Source organism: Glycine soja, chromosome 8, assembly GCF_004193775.1.
Source record: "Glycine soja cultivar W05 chromosome 8, ASM419377v2, whole genome shotgun sequence".
Lineage (NCBI taxonomy): Eukaryota > Viridiplantae > Streptophyta > Magnoliopsida > Fabales > Fabaceae > Glycine > Glycine soja.
The window spans coordinates 19,742,971-19,760,239 of NC_041009.1; the positions used below are offsets into that span (position 1 = coordinate 19,742,971).

Consider the following 17,269-nt stretch of genomic DNA (forward strand, 5'->3'; position numbering starts at 1 on the left):
TTATATAGTGTAAGTTTATCTCATAGAAAACAATTAATTATAAATAATATTTAATTTCTCAAATCAATTATAACCAATGTAAATATTTATAACTTTTAAAATAATAATAATACATTATAAAAGGAAAATATACTAACTATGAAAATAAATAATATCAAATATTTATTTTTAAAAAGAAAAAAATGTAATTATTTGGCCTAGACCTCTCCTCAATTGACCCTAGTCAAAGACACTCACTCAAAAATTCTCTTTATGGTTGATTCTAATTTATTAAAAATTATTAATTTTCAGTTTTATTTTTCATTTAATATAAATCAGAAAAGAGAATCTAACGAATCATTAGATGATAATCAAAATTTATAAAAATGGTGATTTTTAATAAATTATAGCCGATCATAAACAGAGAATTAAAAAAAGAGTATCTCATAGAGTACAACTAATATTTCTCAATTTTCAATAATTAATAGTATCATCCAATCTGTGCCTTTGTGGTCATATGTTAGCTGGACAATGCTTTAGAGCTTTTTTATTTTTCCTCTTTCACTTTCTTTTTTTACTTTAGTTATGTTTAATAAAATTAGCTGAAGAAAAAGTTAGTAAAAAATTAAAAAATTAATTTATTAAATTATAAGTATTCAATAAAATTAAGTATTGAAGTAACTGAAAAGTATATAATAACTGAAAAATAATAAAATTATGATTTATTTAAAAAATATAAACTTAAAAAATATAAACATGAACTTGATGAATATATTAAGAAGTTTAAAAAAATGCTAAAAATTACTAAAAAAAACACTTGTTTATTAAATAGTCAAATTAATTTTTTAACTAATAAAAAAATAAAAATTCACTTAAATGTCTTCCTCAATATAATTTATGTTTATTTACTTTCTTCAGTAGAACTGTACTGATTTTGAAGCGTGCAAAGCACACATACATTTTTAGTTTAATTTAAATTTTTAAACTTAATAATTTATTATCATCAAAGTCTTTAAATTTATTTTAATATTATTACTTAATCCATATTTTTTAAACTTTAAATTAATGTGATGGGCATATTGTATTTTTATTGGGATTTATTTGAATTTTTCTTAATTTCAAAAATTAATATCAGACGGCTTTATACATTTCGAGAGCAATAAATGGAGTTTACTTAAAGAAAAAAAAAAGTTAAATTGCAGGTGGCAACATGCAAAAAGGCCAACATTGCTATTCATTTTGATTTCATGGCCATACTCAAAGCCACTCATAATGGTTAACAACAGCCTCAGAATTTTCGCTTCAGCTACAATTCTCTCTCTCTCTCAATCAAACGAAAGGCTAATAAAATATTGGATACCCGTTTGAGCATTAAAGGCTAAAATCATGGCTTTTCTTCTATCCAACCTGAAACCCTCACTGCTACCCCAAACCAAATCAAAACCCATTCCTCAAACGCCTTCACCATCATCAGCAAAACCCACTTCTCAAAGTCCTTCATTGTTCTTCTTCACTTCATCTGCTCCACTTTCCGCACTCCAAAGTTCCACTGCACAGGTTGCTCAGGGGCACACACCAACAACAGGTGCCAGAGACGAGCTTCAGCAGCAGAAGGATGAGTTTTACCTCAATCTTGGCCTTGCTGTCAGGACCCTCCGTGAGGACATGCCCTTCATCTTCGTCAAAGACCTCAATTATGACATTTACAGGTCAATTTCTCATCTGGGTATTTGAGTTTTCGTCTTTGAGACGTGTTATGTGTGGTGTGGTTTTCTGTTAGATTTAACATGTTTCTTACAGGAAAAAAATGGGTTTTTTAATGTTGAATTTGATCATTTCAGTATTTGAATGTTCATCTGAGTTTGGGGGGGGGGGGGGGGGGTTGTTAAATTATGATATGATTCTTACAGGGGAAAAATGGTTTATTTATTTTGAATTTGATCATTTCAGTATTTGAATTTTCATCTTTGATATGTGTTTTTTTGTTGTGTGTGTGGTTTAGTGTTAGATTGATCAGGGTAAGAAATCCTCCTAAAAGTAGGAAATTCTAATTGAGGAGATAGAAAGCATTGATGAGGCAAAGCTACCCTGCCCCTAAACATGCCATAGACCTTGCTGCTGTTATTACATTTTTGCTGGAATGTATGGAGTCAATAGGCATGATTTGGTATTCATGAGAGAGACATGAGAGAGAAACACGTTAGAGAGAGAGAGAAAGAGAGACAGGGAGAGAGACAGGCACTCTGTAGAGGAAGAGCGCCTGAGAGAGGGAGAGCACGCCTTTTAGAGAGACAGAGAGGTTCCCTGAGAAATCGAGAGCCTGCAAGAGACCGTTCTTATGACAACAACAGAATATACAGACGCAGCAGGGAGAGGGGGAGAGATAGAGATAGGCGACACGAGGAATATCTCCCACGTTGTCGGAGCATCTCCAGAAAGACGCGACAAGACGAAACATACGGAAGCTCGAAGGGGGGGAACCAGGAACATAATAGACAGGATGCTGAACCTGATCAGGAAGTATGGACCAAGGTGATAAGAAGGAGGGAAGCAAAGGCAGCAAAGAAGAACTATACCCAGAACAGATCACTACATAACCTCTCGGCAAACCACCCCAACTGGAGAGACAAGGAGGATATTACATCCTTTTACTTCACTAATTTCACAGACAACGTTAATGAAGTGAGGCTCTGGGGGAAGTTTAAGATTTGGGGAGATGTGCGTGAAGTTTTCATTGCCAAACGTCGTAACAAGGAGGGAAGAAGGTTCGGCTTCGTGAGGTTCAAGGACGTTTCGGACGTAAAGCTTTTGGAGACGCACCTGGACAATATCTTCATTGATGACCATAAGCTGTTCGTTAACCTTCCCAGGTTCACAAGGCTAGCGTCGAATGTTCATACGCATACAAAAGTAGATAAAAAGGAAAAGCAAAGTAAAGAAGCTGTCAAGGATTCTCAGGCCACTAATAGACCTCGGGTGAGATCATATGTGGAAGTGGTGGCTCAGAAAGGAGGCTTAGGAGGAACAACGACAGCTGTAGATGGCATTCCAACAATTACCATCGTACCTAATAAAGGTCGGGAAGTCTGGTGTAAAGGGGCTTGGGTTGGTAGGTTGAAGAAACCGATGCAGGCGGAGAAGATGGAGGACTACATATCGTGGGAGCTGGGATATAGCATCAGCGCTAGATCCCTCGGAGACGACATAGTACTAATTACTGGTCTTTCAGCGGATAAGGCCCAACAGCTTATCAACTCAGAGACGAACGGCGGCAATACCCTCTTTTATTCCCTCGAGAGGTGGCGTCCGGGGTACAGGGTATCTAATCGGATCGTGTGGCTTCAAGTATGGGGTTTCCCGATTGAAGCATGGGAAGTGGACCATATGAAGCAGGTCGTCTCAACCATCGGAGACGTGATCGAGGTCGATGAAGACACCGAGGACAGGAGGAGACTGGATCGTGCACGATTGTTAGTACGAACTCCCCTGCCGCCGGCGATAATCAAGGAAACAATCGTTCGTTGTGGTGAAGAAGATCACAGAGTGTGGTTGGTGGAGGAGGTAGGTGACGGCGGGGACATGCGGAGAACCAGATTATCCATGTCCGGCGAGTGGACGGATGAGGTCACGTCGGAGGAGGAGGGTGTTGCGGAGGAAGACGATGACGGTGACACCGCATTTTCCTACTCGCCGGAGCTGTCAGTAACCAACAACAACTTCTTCTTGAACCACCAGTCAAAAGTTTTACCCAGCGGTCCTTATGGCCAAACTCGGGATCGGTTTGAATCAGTGGACAAGAGCCCAAATCCTGATAATTGCAGACCTAACGCAGGTGGCGCAGCAAGGCACTCTCAGGGCCCTACTTTGACAAAGGCTGACCAAGGGTATGTGTGTGCAGAGGAGATGCAGGGAAATCTTTCCCCAGTGGTCATAACATCGGAACCCGAGTTAGACGTGCTTCGAAAGTCTGAGGAAGACCAAAATGGAAAAGTTTCAAATTCTGAAGAACCAATAGGTCAGCAGTGTATTACCCATGGGGATTATAAGACATGTGCAACGGATAGGGGAGACTTTTATGACACAGGCCACATACAGGGTCAAAAGAACGTTGGGCCAAGTTCCACTTCGGGCCTAATAACGAAACTGGAGGAGTGCAAAAAGAAAAAACATATAACAATGACCCAGACTGCTAGCAGGAACATGGACGGGTTCCCTAAAGTTTATGCTAGGCAGCGGAATGGCCCATTAAAGGGCTGCCTTCTTAAGCCTGTAGCTGAAGAAAATACACTGGACATGGAGGACAAGGTTGTTCCTGACCCAAAGGACTCTTTCACTAAAGGTCCTCTCAGCAGGAACAGGGGAGAGATGGAGGGGGAGGCGGAGGAGGTTAACAGTGTTGATGGGAATCCCTTGGAAGACCTTGAAGATGCCAATCAGCAGTGGACCCTTGCGAAATCCCTGGGTCTTCAGCATGCATCAGATCAGGAAGGCATTCACAGCTTCAAGAACATGGAGACTCGGGATAGGAAAGAGGCATTACAGCTGGGAAACAGGAGTATCCATAAATGAATATTATATCCTATAATATTAGAGGGCTAGGTAGAGGTCTCAAATGGACTTCTATCAGGAGTTTGGTAGGGAAGCTTCATGTTGATCTCTTGTGCCTTCAAGAAACCAAGAAAGACTGTTTAGACAAAGCCTCGTGTCAATTTCTTTGGGGCCAAAGTGATCTGGAGTGGGAATGGCAGCCTGCCATTAATGCTGCTGGGGGTTTACTATGTATATGGGATAATAATAAATTTCAGGTTGATTTTCGATGCTCAGATAAAGATTATATTATGTTGGGTGGAGTTTGGCTGCCTCAAATGCAAAGAGTAGTAGTTGTTAACCTCTATGCCCCTTGTGATACTGCTGGGAAGAGGCAGCTATGGCAGAACCTTAGTAATAGAAAAGCTCAGTCTCTTGATTCCTGTTGGTGTTTGGTTGGAGACTTCAATTGCATCAGATACCCTTTAGAAAGACAAGGGATTAGCAATAGTAATCCAGACTCTCAAATCATAGAAGAATTCAATGAATGGCTTGCGGATATGGGGGTGGAGGACATTCCCTGTATGGGTAAACCTTTTACTTGGGTTAGGCCTAATGGAACTTGCAAAAGTAAACTGGACAGGATTATGGTTTCGGATGGCTGGATGGATCTATGGCCTGATAGTTCTCAATTCAACCTTGAGAGAAATTTTTCTGACCACTGCCCTATTCTCCTTCAATCTAAAATTATTGATTGGGGCCCAAAGCCTTTTAAGGTCTTTGGCGGTTGGTTAAAGATCAAGGAATTTCAGCAAGTAGTGAAAGATTGTTGGCTCGGTTATCAGCCCTTGGGGTGGGGGGGTTTTGTTTTAAAAACCAAGCTCAAGAACCTCAAACAGAGGTTGAAAAGATGGAGTAAGGAGAATTCAGCAGACATTAATATCCAAATTAAGAAGCTGCAACAGAGTTTGAATGAGATGGAGAACTCTATGCCCTCTCAGCTCTCGGAGATTCAAATCAAGCAGCTGAAGGACCTTCAATCACAGCTTTGGGAAAAGGCTAGCCTCCTGGAGTCTATCTTGAGGCAGAAAGCTAGAAGTAGATGGGTTAAAGAGGGGGATTGCAATAGCTCTTATTTTCACAAATTAATAAATTTCAGTAGGAGGAGAAATGCGATTAGGGGACTATATATTGATGATGCTTGGGTTGAAGATCCTTCCCTGGTCAAGGCAGAGGTTTTGCAGCACTTCCGAAATAGATTTCATGAATTGCAGCAGCAAAGACCTAACCTTGATGGAGTCCACTTCAATGCTTTATCTGATCTTCAAAGGGATAGCATGGTTGAGCCTTTTAATGAAGAGGAGATCACTTGTGCTGTGTGGAGTTGTGGCAATGACAAAAGCCCTGGGCCTGATGGGCTTAACTTCAGATTTATTAAGCACTTTTGGAAGGAGCTTAAATCTGATTTCCTGAGATTTTTTGATGAATTCTTCGTTAATGCCACCTTCCCCAAAGGCAGCAACTCCTCCTTTATTGCACTTATCCCTAAAGTGAAAGACCCTCAAGAAATCAATGATTTCAGACCTATATCCCTTATAGGCTGCTCTTATAAAATTGTTGCCAAAGTGTTGGCTAACAGGCTGAGAAAAGTTATGCCTCATCTTGTAGATGAAAGGCAGACAGCTTTTATTCAGGGAAGACAATTACTTCATGGTGTTCTGGTGGCTAATGAAGTGATTGAGGAGGCTAGAAGATCCAAGCAGCCGTGTATGGTGTTTAAGGTGGACTTTGAGAAGGCCTATGATTCTGTATCTTGGCAATTTCTCATTTATATGCTGAAGAGATTGGGGTTTCATGAGAGATGGATTAGGTGGATAAGGGCCTGCATCAATTCGGCTTCCATTTCGATCCTTGTTAATGGCAGCCCAACTTCAGAATTTATCCCTCAAAGAGGATTGAGACAAGGTGACCCTTTGGCACCTTTCCTCTTTAATTTAGTGGCTGAGGGATTGACAGGGCTGATGAGAGAAGCTGTTTCTCAAAACTTGTTCAAAAGTTATCTGGTGGGGAAGAACAAAGTGCCTGTAAATGTTCTTCAATACGCTGATGACACTGTGTTCTTTGGAGAAGCTTCTATGGAAAATGTCAGAGTAGTGAAGACCATTCTTAGAAGCTTTGAGATGGTTTCTGGGTTAAGGATCAACTTCTCCAAGAGCCAGTTTGGGGCTGTTGGCCAATCTGCGGTTTGGTGCAACTCTGCTGCTACCTACCTCAATTGTGCTTTATTGCAGCTCCCCTTCTGCTATCTGGGAATTCCAGTGGGTGCTAATCCTAGAAGGAGGGCAGTTTGGGATCCTGTCATAAGGAAGTTCGAGGCTAAACTGAGCAAGTGGAATCAGAGACATATTTCTATGGCTGGAAGGATCACACTCATCAATGCTGTCCTAACAGCATTACCTCTTTTCTTCTTGTCTTTTTTCAGGGCCCCATCAGCTATAATTCATAGGATTTCTACCATCCAAAGACAATTCCTTTGGGGGGGAAAACCAGATGGAAGGAAGATTGCTTGGATGTCTTGGAGCCAGTGCTGCACTCCTAAGCATATGGGAGGATTGGGGATCAGAGATATCCAAAGTCTTAACAAGGCTTTGCTGTTCAAATGGAAGTGGATGATGTTCCACCAACCAGACCAGCTTTGGACTAGAATCCTGAACTCTAAGTATAATGGCTGGAGGGGATTAGAGCATGGTCCTAGAAAGCAGTATTTCTCTACTTGGTGGGCTGACTTAAGGGCCATCTTTCAACATCAGAATGTGATCAATGCTGATAATCAAATTAGGTGGAAGCTGGGGAGAGGCGACAAATTCCTGTTTTGGGAGGATCCTTGGGGCGATGAAGGAGTTCCTCTCAAGGATCAATTCCCTGAATTATTCTCTATTTCTTCTCAAAGGGATTTAACAGTGGCAGAGGTGGGATCTTGGACTGAGAATGGGTGGGTCTGGAATATGGTTTGGAGAAGACACTTGTTTGATAATGAGGTGCAGCTAGCCTCTAAATTCATTGATCACATCCATCAAATCAGATTAATTAACAATCTCCATGATACCTGGATTTGGAGAGCTGAATCCACTGGGGTCTTAACATCTAAATCTGGTTATCAAGTTATTAAAGCTGACAGGGATGATGAAGGTCAGTACCTGGGCTTCAAGACACTCTGGGAGATTAAACTTCCTCCTAAAGCCCTCTCCTTTGGTTGGAGGTTACTATGGGATAGACTTCCTACGAAGGACAATTTGATTAAGAGGCAGATTCAGGTGGATAATAATTTATGCCCATTCTGTCATAGTCAACCTGAAACTGCTTCCCACTTATTCTTCACTTGTGGCAAAATTATGCCTATATGGTGGGAATTCCTATCTTGGATAAAGGAAGAAAAGGTGTTTCACTGCAGACCTTTGGACAATTTTCTTCAGCATTTCTCCTCAGCAGTTTCAAAGGATGCTAACATAAGAAGGACAATGTGGTGGATAGCAGTTACAACCTCAATTTGGAGGCTCAGAAATGATATAATTTTCCAGAATCAAACCTTTGATATCACTAGACTGACAGATAGCACTCTGTTTCTCTTATGGACCTGGCTGAGGGGTTGGGAAAGGAATTTCCAGATTCCTTATTATAGTTGGTCTTCAAATATGTCTATAGCTTTTAGTTAAAGCTTCTGTTAGTAGGGTTTTCATCTGTGGAGGGTGCTGTATCTCCTGATTATCAGGACCTTTTCTGTATTATGTAGTACCTCTGGTACTTGGTTTCATATATAATATATTATCTTCGCCTTCCAAAAAAAAAAAAAAAAAAAAAAAAGTGTTAGATTGATCATTTCAGGATTTGAATTTTCATCTTTGAGATGTGTGTGTGTGTGTTTTATGTTGAATTTGATATTTCAGTATTTGAATTTTCACCTTTGGGATATGTGTGGTTTACTGTTAGATTGATCATTTCAGGATTTGAATTTTCATCTTTGAGATTTGTGTGTTTTTTAATGTCGAATTTGATATTTCAGTATTTGAATTTTCACCTTTGGGATATGTGTTTTTGTGCATGTGTGTGGTTTTCTGTTAGTTTTCAGATGTTTCATGTTTGTTACAGGGGAAAGATGGGCTTTTTAATTTTGAATTTTCATCTTTGAGTTGAGGGGTGTGTGTGTGTGATTTTCTGTTACATTAAGATGATTCTTACAGCAAAAAGACGGGGTTTTTAATGTTGAATTTGATCACTTCACTATTTGAATTTTAATCTTTGAGATGAGGGGTGTGTATGTGTGATTTTCTATTACATTAAGATTATTCTTACTGCTGAAAAATGGGGCTTTTAATGTTGAATTTGATCATTTCAGTATTTTAATTTTCATCTTTGAGATGTGTATTTTTGTGCTATGTGTGTGTGTGATTTTCTGTTAGATTTCAGATGTTTATTAGGGGGAGATATGTGTTTTTTAATGTTGAATTTGATTATTTCAGGGATGATATAACATTCAAAGACCCTTTGAATACATTTACTGGTATTGAGAAGTACAAATTGATCTTCTGGGCATTGAGGTTTCATGGTAAAATTTTGTTCCGTGAGATTGCTCTAGATGTGTATAGGATATGGCAGCCTTCGGAGAACGTGATATTGATCAGGTGGAACCTGAGGGGTGTGCCCCGGGTTCCATGGGAGGCTAAGGGTGAATTTCAGGGTACATCTCGGTACAAATTGGACCGAAATGGGAAAATTTATGAACACAAAGTAGATAATTTAGCATTCAACTTTCCACAGACCCTCAAACCAGTTTCAGTTTTGGATTTGGTTACTGCTTGCCCTGCAAGTCCAAATCTAACATTTTCATGGGGTCCTTTGGATTCCAACTCTTCTTCATGGTTAGAGTTTTATCATGCTGTTAAGGACACTGTGGATCAAGAAGAGAGGTTGCTACCACAAGATTGTATGGCTACATGTTCATAGTGACCACTTAGTAAATTGTTCCCTAGATGATATATACTATAGGTTGTAATAGATTGGTTAGATATGATGAAATTTGGTCAATAGCATACAATGGTTTTTCTCAAAGGACAGAGTGTATATAGATAGGCAGGGATGCAGAAGAGTGCAAGTTTCCCATTCTGATGTTGGAGGAAATGAAGGTTTTTATGTCTGGTGAGTTTACACAGATGAGATAGATCTATATGCTATAATCAAAATTTTATAATTAAGAATTATTTTGTTTCTCTTGCAAAATGGAATCTTGGCGTTTTATTCTCATATAATTGTTTAACCTTAAGAATGTTTAATCAGATCAATTTGTATACTCTCTTTCAGTCTTCATGTGTCCTAGTTTCACAATAGTTAATTCTATGCATTCTTGGTTTCAATATATATTTGAAAACCTTATAACTTTGATTTCCTTCACCCTAAATTTGTTCTTAAAGAAAGGTTTATCTGTAACTGGTAAGTAAGAATATGAGCCTCTTTGGATAAACTTCTTCATAAGCACTTCTAGAAGAAAATAAGAAATTAAAAAGCTTCTCCATAAGCTAAAACCAGAATGTGTTAAGTTAAAAATCATCTTTTAGTGAAGTTAATATGAGAGAACTTCTACAAATTAGCTTATGGAGAAACTCATCTCATTTTTTCTTCCTATTTTCTTTTTCTAGAAGTACTTGGGGGAAAAGTTTATCCAAATAGACCCATATTGTCTTGTAGTTATCTTAGTTTAGTTCCATTTTGTTCTTGAGCTATTGTTGGTCAGATACAAAGATCTTGTTGATACTTTTTTTTGTTGCACTGAGAATAACATTTCAGATGCATTCCATAAGTACAATCAATCAGTTAACATTAGTTTATATGATATCCACATTTTTTCCACGTCTGTTGTAGTTTAGTTATTCTCAACCGTCTTGACTAATTATCATCAGAAGTCAGAACACACAGTGTCTTTTTTAGTATTACATTAGTCAAGCCTCTGAAAGCCCGATATTGTTATGGCTGCATAGCCACTTCACTAGGAAGTCCAGTTTCTTATATCTAGAGGATTTTGGCTAGTAATTGAACTTCTTCACGTGCATTAGCTGGTGTGCAAAAATTGTTACCTATAGTCCTTTCTAATCTCTAAGGGCCTTTTAACGAGTTTATTTAGAGTGTGTTTGAAAGATCTTATATGTAGCTTATTGAGATCTTGTGATATAAACAATGTTATCATAACCGGACCGATCACTAAACCGGTGAAGACACTGGTTTAAGGTTCAATGTTTCAATCAGAGTTGAATTGGGGTCAAATCAGTTTTAATAAAATACTATTTTTTTTATAAAAATTTTATATAATATATTAATCAAATATTAAACAAAAAATAACATCATATGCATAAATTTATAACACTAAAAATTAAATTACACTTCAAAGTGTCATAAGTCATAACATATAATAAAGGTAAATTATATATGAAATTAAATCTAATGCATCATAATATTTTAAGTTCAACAATAGCAAATAAAATCCATTAGCAAATAAAATCCATTAGCAAGTATTGGTTTAAGTTCAACAATAACAAATAAAATCAATTAGTAAAAAAAATTGCAATTTTCATCGAACATCCAAAATTGATTCAACTGTCGTTTTTTAGTGGTTTTGTCGGTTCTTGAGTGGTTTCTCTAGTTCATGATCGATTCAATTGCACACTAGTTTTGGGGTTTAAACCAATCGAGCATGCCTCTGGTTCAACTAGTTGAACCGATTGAGATGTTTCTGACAACCATGGATATAAGTACTTGTGTAAGTTTTGTAAGAATTTATGAAAATAGTTGATGATAATCCATAGGTTGCTTTCATCTTATTTTAGTAGACTCCAGAATAGCTTATGAAAACTTGTTATAGTTTTATGATAATAATTTTACCCTATTTCTTTTTGAATCTTAAAAGTAATTTAGAGTGTTTGGTTTTATGGTAGGAAATAATGAAAGTTGATTTTGACAATAGTTATATTTGACTTTAGCTAAAATATTTTTTTTGTCACTATAAATATACTAAAATTTGGTTTAGTCCCAACAAAATTTTTTATCCTTACAAAAATGTTATGTGTCATTTTTTTGGCTCGAAGCTATAGCCTACATGTCAAATGTCTGCCCACTAAAAATTGAACACATGTAGCTCCATTTTTCTTTCTCTTTTTATCACTCTCTTCGCCCACACCTTTAACATCACTAACATTAGCCAGATCGAGACCTCTTCAGCGAACACCCATGTAGTGCTACCTATAGGTTTCTTGTCCTTAAGAGTCATGTGCTTGATTGCAATACCATCATGGAGACTAAGAACATTGATTTGTTTAGAACATATTCCCTTTAAGGTCTAGTGTTAGTTCTAGTGCTGGTATTAGTCCTGAACAATTTGTTGAAACCTGTAATGAACCTATGTATGAGGACTTAAGAAGGAGTAAAAGACAAAGGATAAAAAAAAATCCTTTGGAGATGATTTTTATACATATCTTGTTGAGGATAACCCTTTGAGCTTTTCTGAAGCAATTGGTTCTTTAGATGCAAACCTTTCGGAACAAGCCATTAAAATTGAAATTGATTCTATCAAGAAGAACAATACATGGACTTTCATTGACTTACACAAAGGAGCAAGACCAATTGGATGCAAATGAATCTTTAATATGAAGTATAACCCTGATGGATCAATAGACATGTATGAGGTCTGGTTGGTAGCTAAAGGGTTTTCTAAAAAACCGAACATAAATTACTTTGATACTTTTACACCTGTTACTAGGATTTCCTTTATCTGAGTTTTGGTAGCTTTAGCTGCCATCCATAAGTGATTCATTAGATGAATGTCAATACAACTTTACTGAATGATCATTTAGAGGAAGGTATATATGACCCAACTTGAAGGGTGTTAGGTTCTTGGTCAAGAAAACAAAATGTGTAAACTTTTAAATTTCTATATGGTTTAAAACAAACACCAAAACAATAACATGAAAAGTTTAATGAGACTTTATTTGGTGATGGTTTTTCCTCTAATGATGTTGATAAATGTGTGTACACAAAGCCTGTAGATGGTAATAGTGTTATTATATGTTTGTATGTGGATGACATGCTTACCTTTGGTGCATGCATTGATGTAGTTTTAAGAACTAAATCTTTTTTGGCATCTTAAGTTTGACATGCAAGATATGGGTGAAGCAAGTCAAATTTTGGGAATTAAAATCGTACAGAAGGGAGATAGTATATTACTATCCCAAGGCCATTATGTTGAGAAACTTCTTAGGAAGTTTGACTATTATGAGTCTTAGTTAGTGAGTATCCCTTATAATGCTAATTCTCAACTGAAGAAAAATAGAGGAGAACCAATTGATCAAACTCAATATGCCCAAATCATCGGAGGCTTACTACATCTATTGAATTTCTTTAGACATGATATTGTGTATGCAGTAGGTAGATTGAGCAGATACACCAATAGTCCTAATCAGGACCATTTGGATGCAATTGCAAGACTCCTGAGATAATTGAGAGACACCATGGATTATGGTATTGAATATAGTGGATTTCTTGTTGTACTAGAAGGCCATAGCGATGCTAACTAGATCTTTGATTCAGATGAGACAAAATCCACTAGTGTTTATGTATTTACACTTGGTGGTGGTACAGTTAGGTAGATTGAATTTCTTTAGACATGATATTGTGTATGCAGTAGGTAGATTGAGCAGATACACCAATAGTCCTAATCAGGACCATTTGGATGCAATTGCAAGACTCCTGAGATAATTGAGAGACACCATGGATTATGGTATTGAATATAGTGGATTTCTTGTTGTACTAGAAGGCCATAGCGATGCTAACTAGATCTTTGATTCAGATGAGACAAAATCCACTAGTGTTTATGTATTTACACTTGGTGGTGGTACAGTTGCATGGAGATCAACTAGACAAACTATTATAGGTAGATCAACAATGGAGTGAGAGTTTGTTGCTCTAGAAATGGCTAGTAGCAAGGTTTAGTGGTTGAAAAACTTCTTGGCTAACATTCCTTTGGGAATGAAATCAACACCATCAGTGTCTATGCATTGTGATTCTCAATCAACAATAGTTGTGGCTAAGAACAAAACTTACAATGAGAAAAACAAACATATTCAATTGAGACATAATGTGGTAAAACAATTGCTAAAGAACAAAACAATTTCCATACATTAGGTGAAGTTAGAAGGACACTTAGGAGATTCTCTAACAAAACCCCTAAGGATGAATATGATATTAAAAAAGCTTAAATATATTTTTGATCCCTGTTATATATCCGAATTTTGAATTTGGTTCCTAATAAATTTTTCCTTTGAGACGAGTTCCTAATATTTGAAAAGTTTTGTGTGAGGTCCCTATCGTTATAATGGATCCGTTAACTGCAAACGTGACCGTTAACGGCTGACTTGACCAAATCCAGTCATTTTATTTCTCCTTAGACAAATAATGGTTTGAGTATGAATTTTTTTTTGTATTTTTATTCCCATACCTTACCCATTGCTCTCTAGATTTCGAAACCATATAGTATCTCCTCTTGAGCTAGAACCGGATTATATTGAAAGCTGCAATTTTTTTTTTTTCCAAATTCTCCAATTGTCTATCATAAGCCAAATCTAGCTCCATATGAATACCTTTTAAACGCCCCTCCAGAGTTTTTTTTCTTTTAAAAATATTACCGAAAACTTTGTCACTGAAATCCTGAGAATTGGATTTGATTTGATCAAGTTAGTGATAAATACTACCTGAAGTGTGTTTCCAAGTAGCTTCTCCCAAAGCATCATAATCAGAATGTGAAACCCATGCCGCCTGAAAATGAAATCTATTATTTTTCCATTATGTGGTCTGAGTTATGGGTTGGTGGAATATCGACTAATGCATACGCCAATCTGGATTGGACAAACACCTATCCAATTTTTTCCTGACGTGAATTCCATTCTGAATATTCTTTTTCCATGTAAAGCGGCCACCTTTCATCTCAATCTCCAACATGTTACACTTATCAATCATATTAGCAAACGTGAGAGCTCTAGACATCGAAAATGTTCCTCCAGAGACCTCTTGAGGGCCAAGAATTTCATTGAAGGCCCCTAACATCAACCACGGACCAGTACACAAATGACTAATATCCCTAAGTTGGTTCCATAACAGCTTTATAGCAGCAGGATTAGGGGAGGCATAGATGGCTGAACAAAACCAACTAAAATGCCGTCTCTCAATTTTAAATGTAATGGCTTGAGTGAAATTTTCCATCAACAGAAATTGAATATTTTGGATACAGGATAAAACCCATATGAGCTTCTTGAATGAACACTGGTTTCTAGCCAAGAGACAACCACTGTTTGTCCACTCTGCTGAAAGGCCCATGCGTTTCATAATGAGAAAAATAGAAGGATGATGTGATTTCACTAAGTCACGAATGTGACGCCATGTACAGCGACCTACTGTATCACGGATATTTCAAGACATAATAGAGATATCATTGAAACACAAAAGAAGGCCTTCATATTCCACTTTATACCAGTGTCCTTGAAGCCACACTTGATCATAGAAATTTAGATTCAATCCAGGGAATCAAACCCACACAATTGTTTTGTCAATCTTCGCTATTGGTGATAGAAAGGATGGGGACCAAGTTTGTACTGTTAGATAATGGTAATAATGGTAAAAAATTAGCCAAGGGCCTTCATCCTATCATCATCATGATCAAACGTAACCATGAGGAAGCCGTTGCCAAATGTCTCGTAAGCCTTTCTTGCATCGTGTTGAAACCAATTCTCTTGCCTAAGGGCTACAGAGGCCTTCCAACACGGGGGGGGGGGCTTCTGTTTCTTTTCCAAAGTCATACCGTCCGGCGGCTTCTTCTTTGCATCACTTCCACCAAGGATACCTGTAGAGAAAAAAGGGTTTTCCATGACTCTTGCTATTTATATTATGATACACTTTATTGTTGGTTCATCTTATAATTAATTGTAATGTTTTAGACCACAAATATAATTAGATTAACTATGCAAATGCCATAATCATACAAATAAATTGCGGGTAGTAGTTATAGTTGAACACTTTTAAGGAGACTATAACTTTTACTTTGAAAGTAAAACTGACTATAAATTTGTTCTAATGAAAGCAGTGGTGGAATTTTATTGGTGGAACTACATTACTTAGAAGTTGATCCTATTATCCCTTAAACACGTACACATGCAGGAGGGAATCAATCTTATTAAGAGGTGATGTGGATGGATTCAGAGAGGGTCATCGCAGAATTTGCATTTGCATTTCTTGAAGAAGAAAACACATTGCCCTGAGATTGCATTTTCCGTGGCCTGGCAGTGATGACTGCAAATTGAAGAATGGAAGCATCTTGCATGGGGCCACGTTTTACTGCTTTGCCAACATCTTGGTCTCGGTTCATTCCCTTCCAATGCTGCCCACACAGATAGCTACCAAATTAATCAAATAGACAAGTTTCTATTCATTAATTCACATCAGATGCAATTATTTTAATTTTAAGGTTTAATTATCCATTTAGTCCATCTAGTTTCCAAACTTATCCATTTTAGTTCCTATAGTTAATAAGTGGTTTTTTTAGTCTAGTTTACTATTTAATCCCCAATAGGTTCCTACGGTTAAAATTGTTTAACACCTCTAAATTATTGTTGTAAGCCGTCCTTTCTCGGAGTTCCCTTTCTTCCGAGACTCCCCCGTTGGCGAGGACTGCGGCTCCTCTCCCTCCACCACCATTAAAGTAGCCATGACCCTCGACACCAACTACCTCCGCGACACCATGGATGCAGAGGAAGATGTAGATCTCGTTGTCGACCTCGGAGGGTGTAGAGGAAAAAGAACAAGAGGTAGGTCGTTGGGGAACATTGTTATGATGATGCTGTGACCGCAAAAGATGCTTCACCGCCACGGGACGGCTGCAAACAACGACTTTGTAGACGTAGCCGTGGCTCCCTTTGCCGAGGAGCTTGCGGTCGGAGAAGCCATTGGTGGCAGCTTCGAGGTCACTGTACAAAAACTCTTGGATCTTGATGTTGCTGCTTTTCTCTTTGGAAGATGACACGTAATGGGAGGTTGAGACAGCAGATTCGGCTTTGCAAGAAAGGTAGAGGTACCCCATCATCAATTCAAGTTTGTGGCTTTTTAATGAATGAATCAAGAGGTGCTGGAGATGAACATAGAACAAGGTGAATGGAACAAAACAAAACTAAAGTAGGGCAAGCAAAAGATTTTGTGTTTGGGCCACAGAAAAATGTGCTTCTGAGTGTTACAAAATCAGTATCACAAAAAACAATTTTTTATGTTTTGTTATGGGATTGCAAAAATGTGCTTCGGTTTCATCCATGGTGCCGCGAAGGTAGTTGGTGTCAAGGGTCATGACTACGTTAATGGTGGCGGAGGGAAGGGAGCCACAGTCCTCGCCGACGGGGGCCTCTCGAAAGAGATGGAGCTCAGGGGATGGACGACTGACAATAATAATTTAACGGTGTTAAACAATTTTAACGTTAGAGATCTATTGGAAATTAAATGGTAAACTAGAGGGATTAAAAAAGTCACTTATTAATTATAGGAACTAAAATAATAAGTTTGAAAACTATAAGAACTAAATGGATAACTAAACCTAATTTTAATTAATACACCAACGCTTTAATGTCTTACATATCACATTTAAAATGCTACAACTCATGCATGCATGCTCTAGATGGATAATGTGATA

The 17,269-nt window shown here is 37.7% G+C and overlaps 1 protein-coding gene across 1 annotated transcript; it reads left to right on the forward strand.

The window, feature by feature from the left end:
* The first annotated feature begins 1,203 nt into the window (after window positions 1–1,203).
* Window positions 1,204–9,860, forward strand: LOC114422627. Its single transcript, XM_028389086.1, has 2 exons — window positions 1,204–1,688; window positions 9,024–9,860. Exons 1-2 carry the CDS (start codon window positions 1,366–1,368, stop codon window positions 9,505–9,507), a joined length of 807 nt encoding a protein of 268 aa, XP_028244887.1. The 5' UTR covers window positions 1,204–1,365; the 3' UTR covers window positions 9,508–9,860.
* The last annotated feature ends 7,409 nt before the right edge of the window (window positions 9,861–17,269 follow it).

Coding starts and splice junctions, on each gene's coding strand:
- LOC114422627 (XM_028389086.1), top strand. CDS start 1,366: ATGGCTTTTCTTCTATCCAACCTGAAACCCTCACTGCTACCCCAAACC. Junction 1,689..9,023: donor CTCAATTATGACATTTACAG/GTCAATTTCTCA, acceptor TGATTATTTCAG/GGATGATATAACATTCAAAG.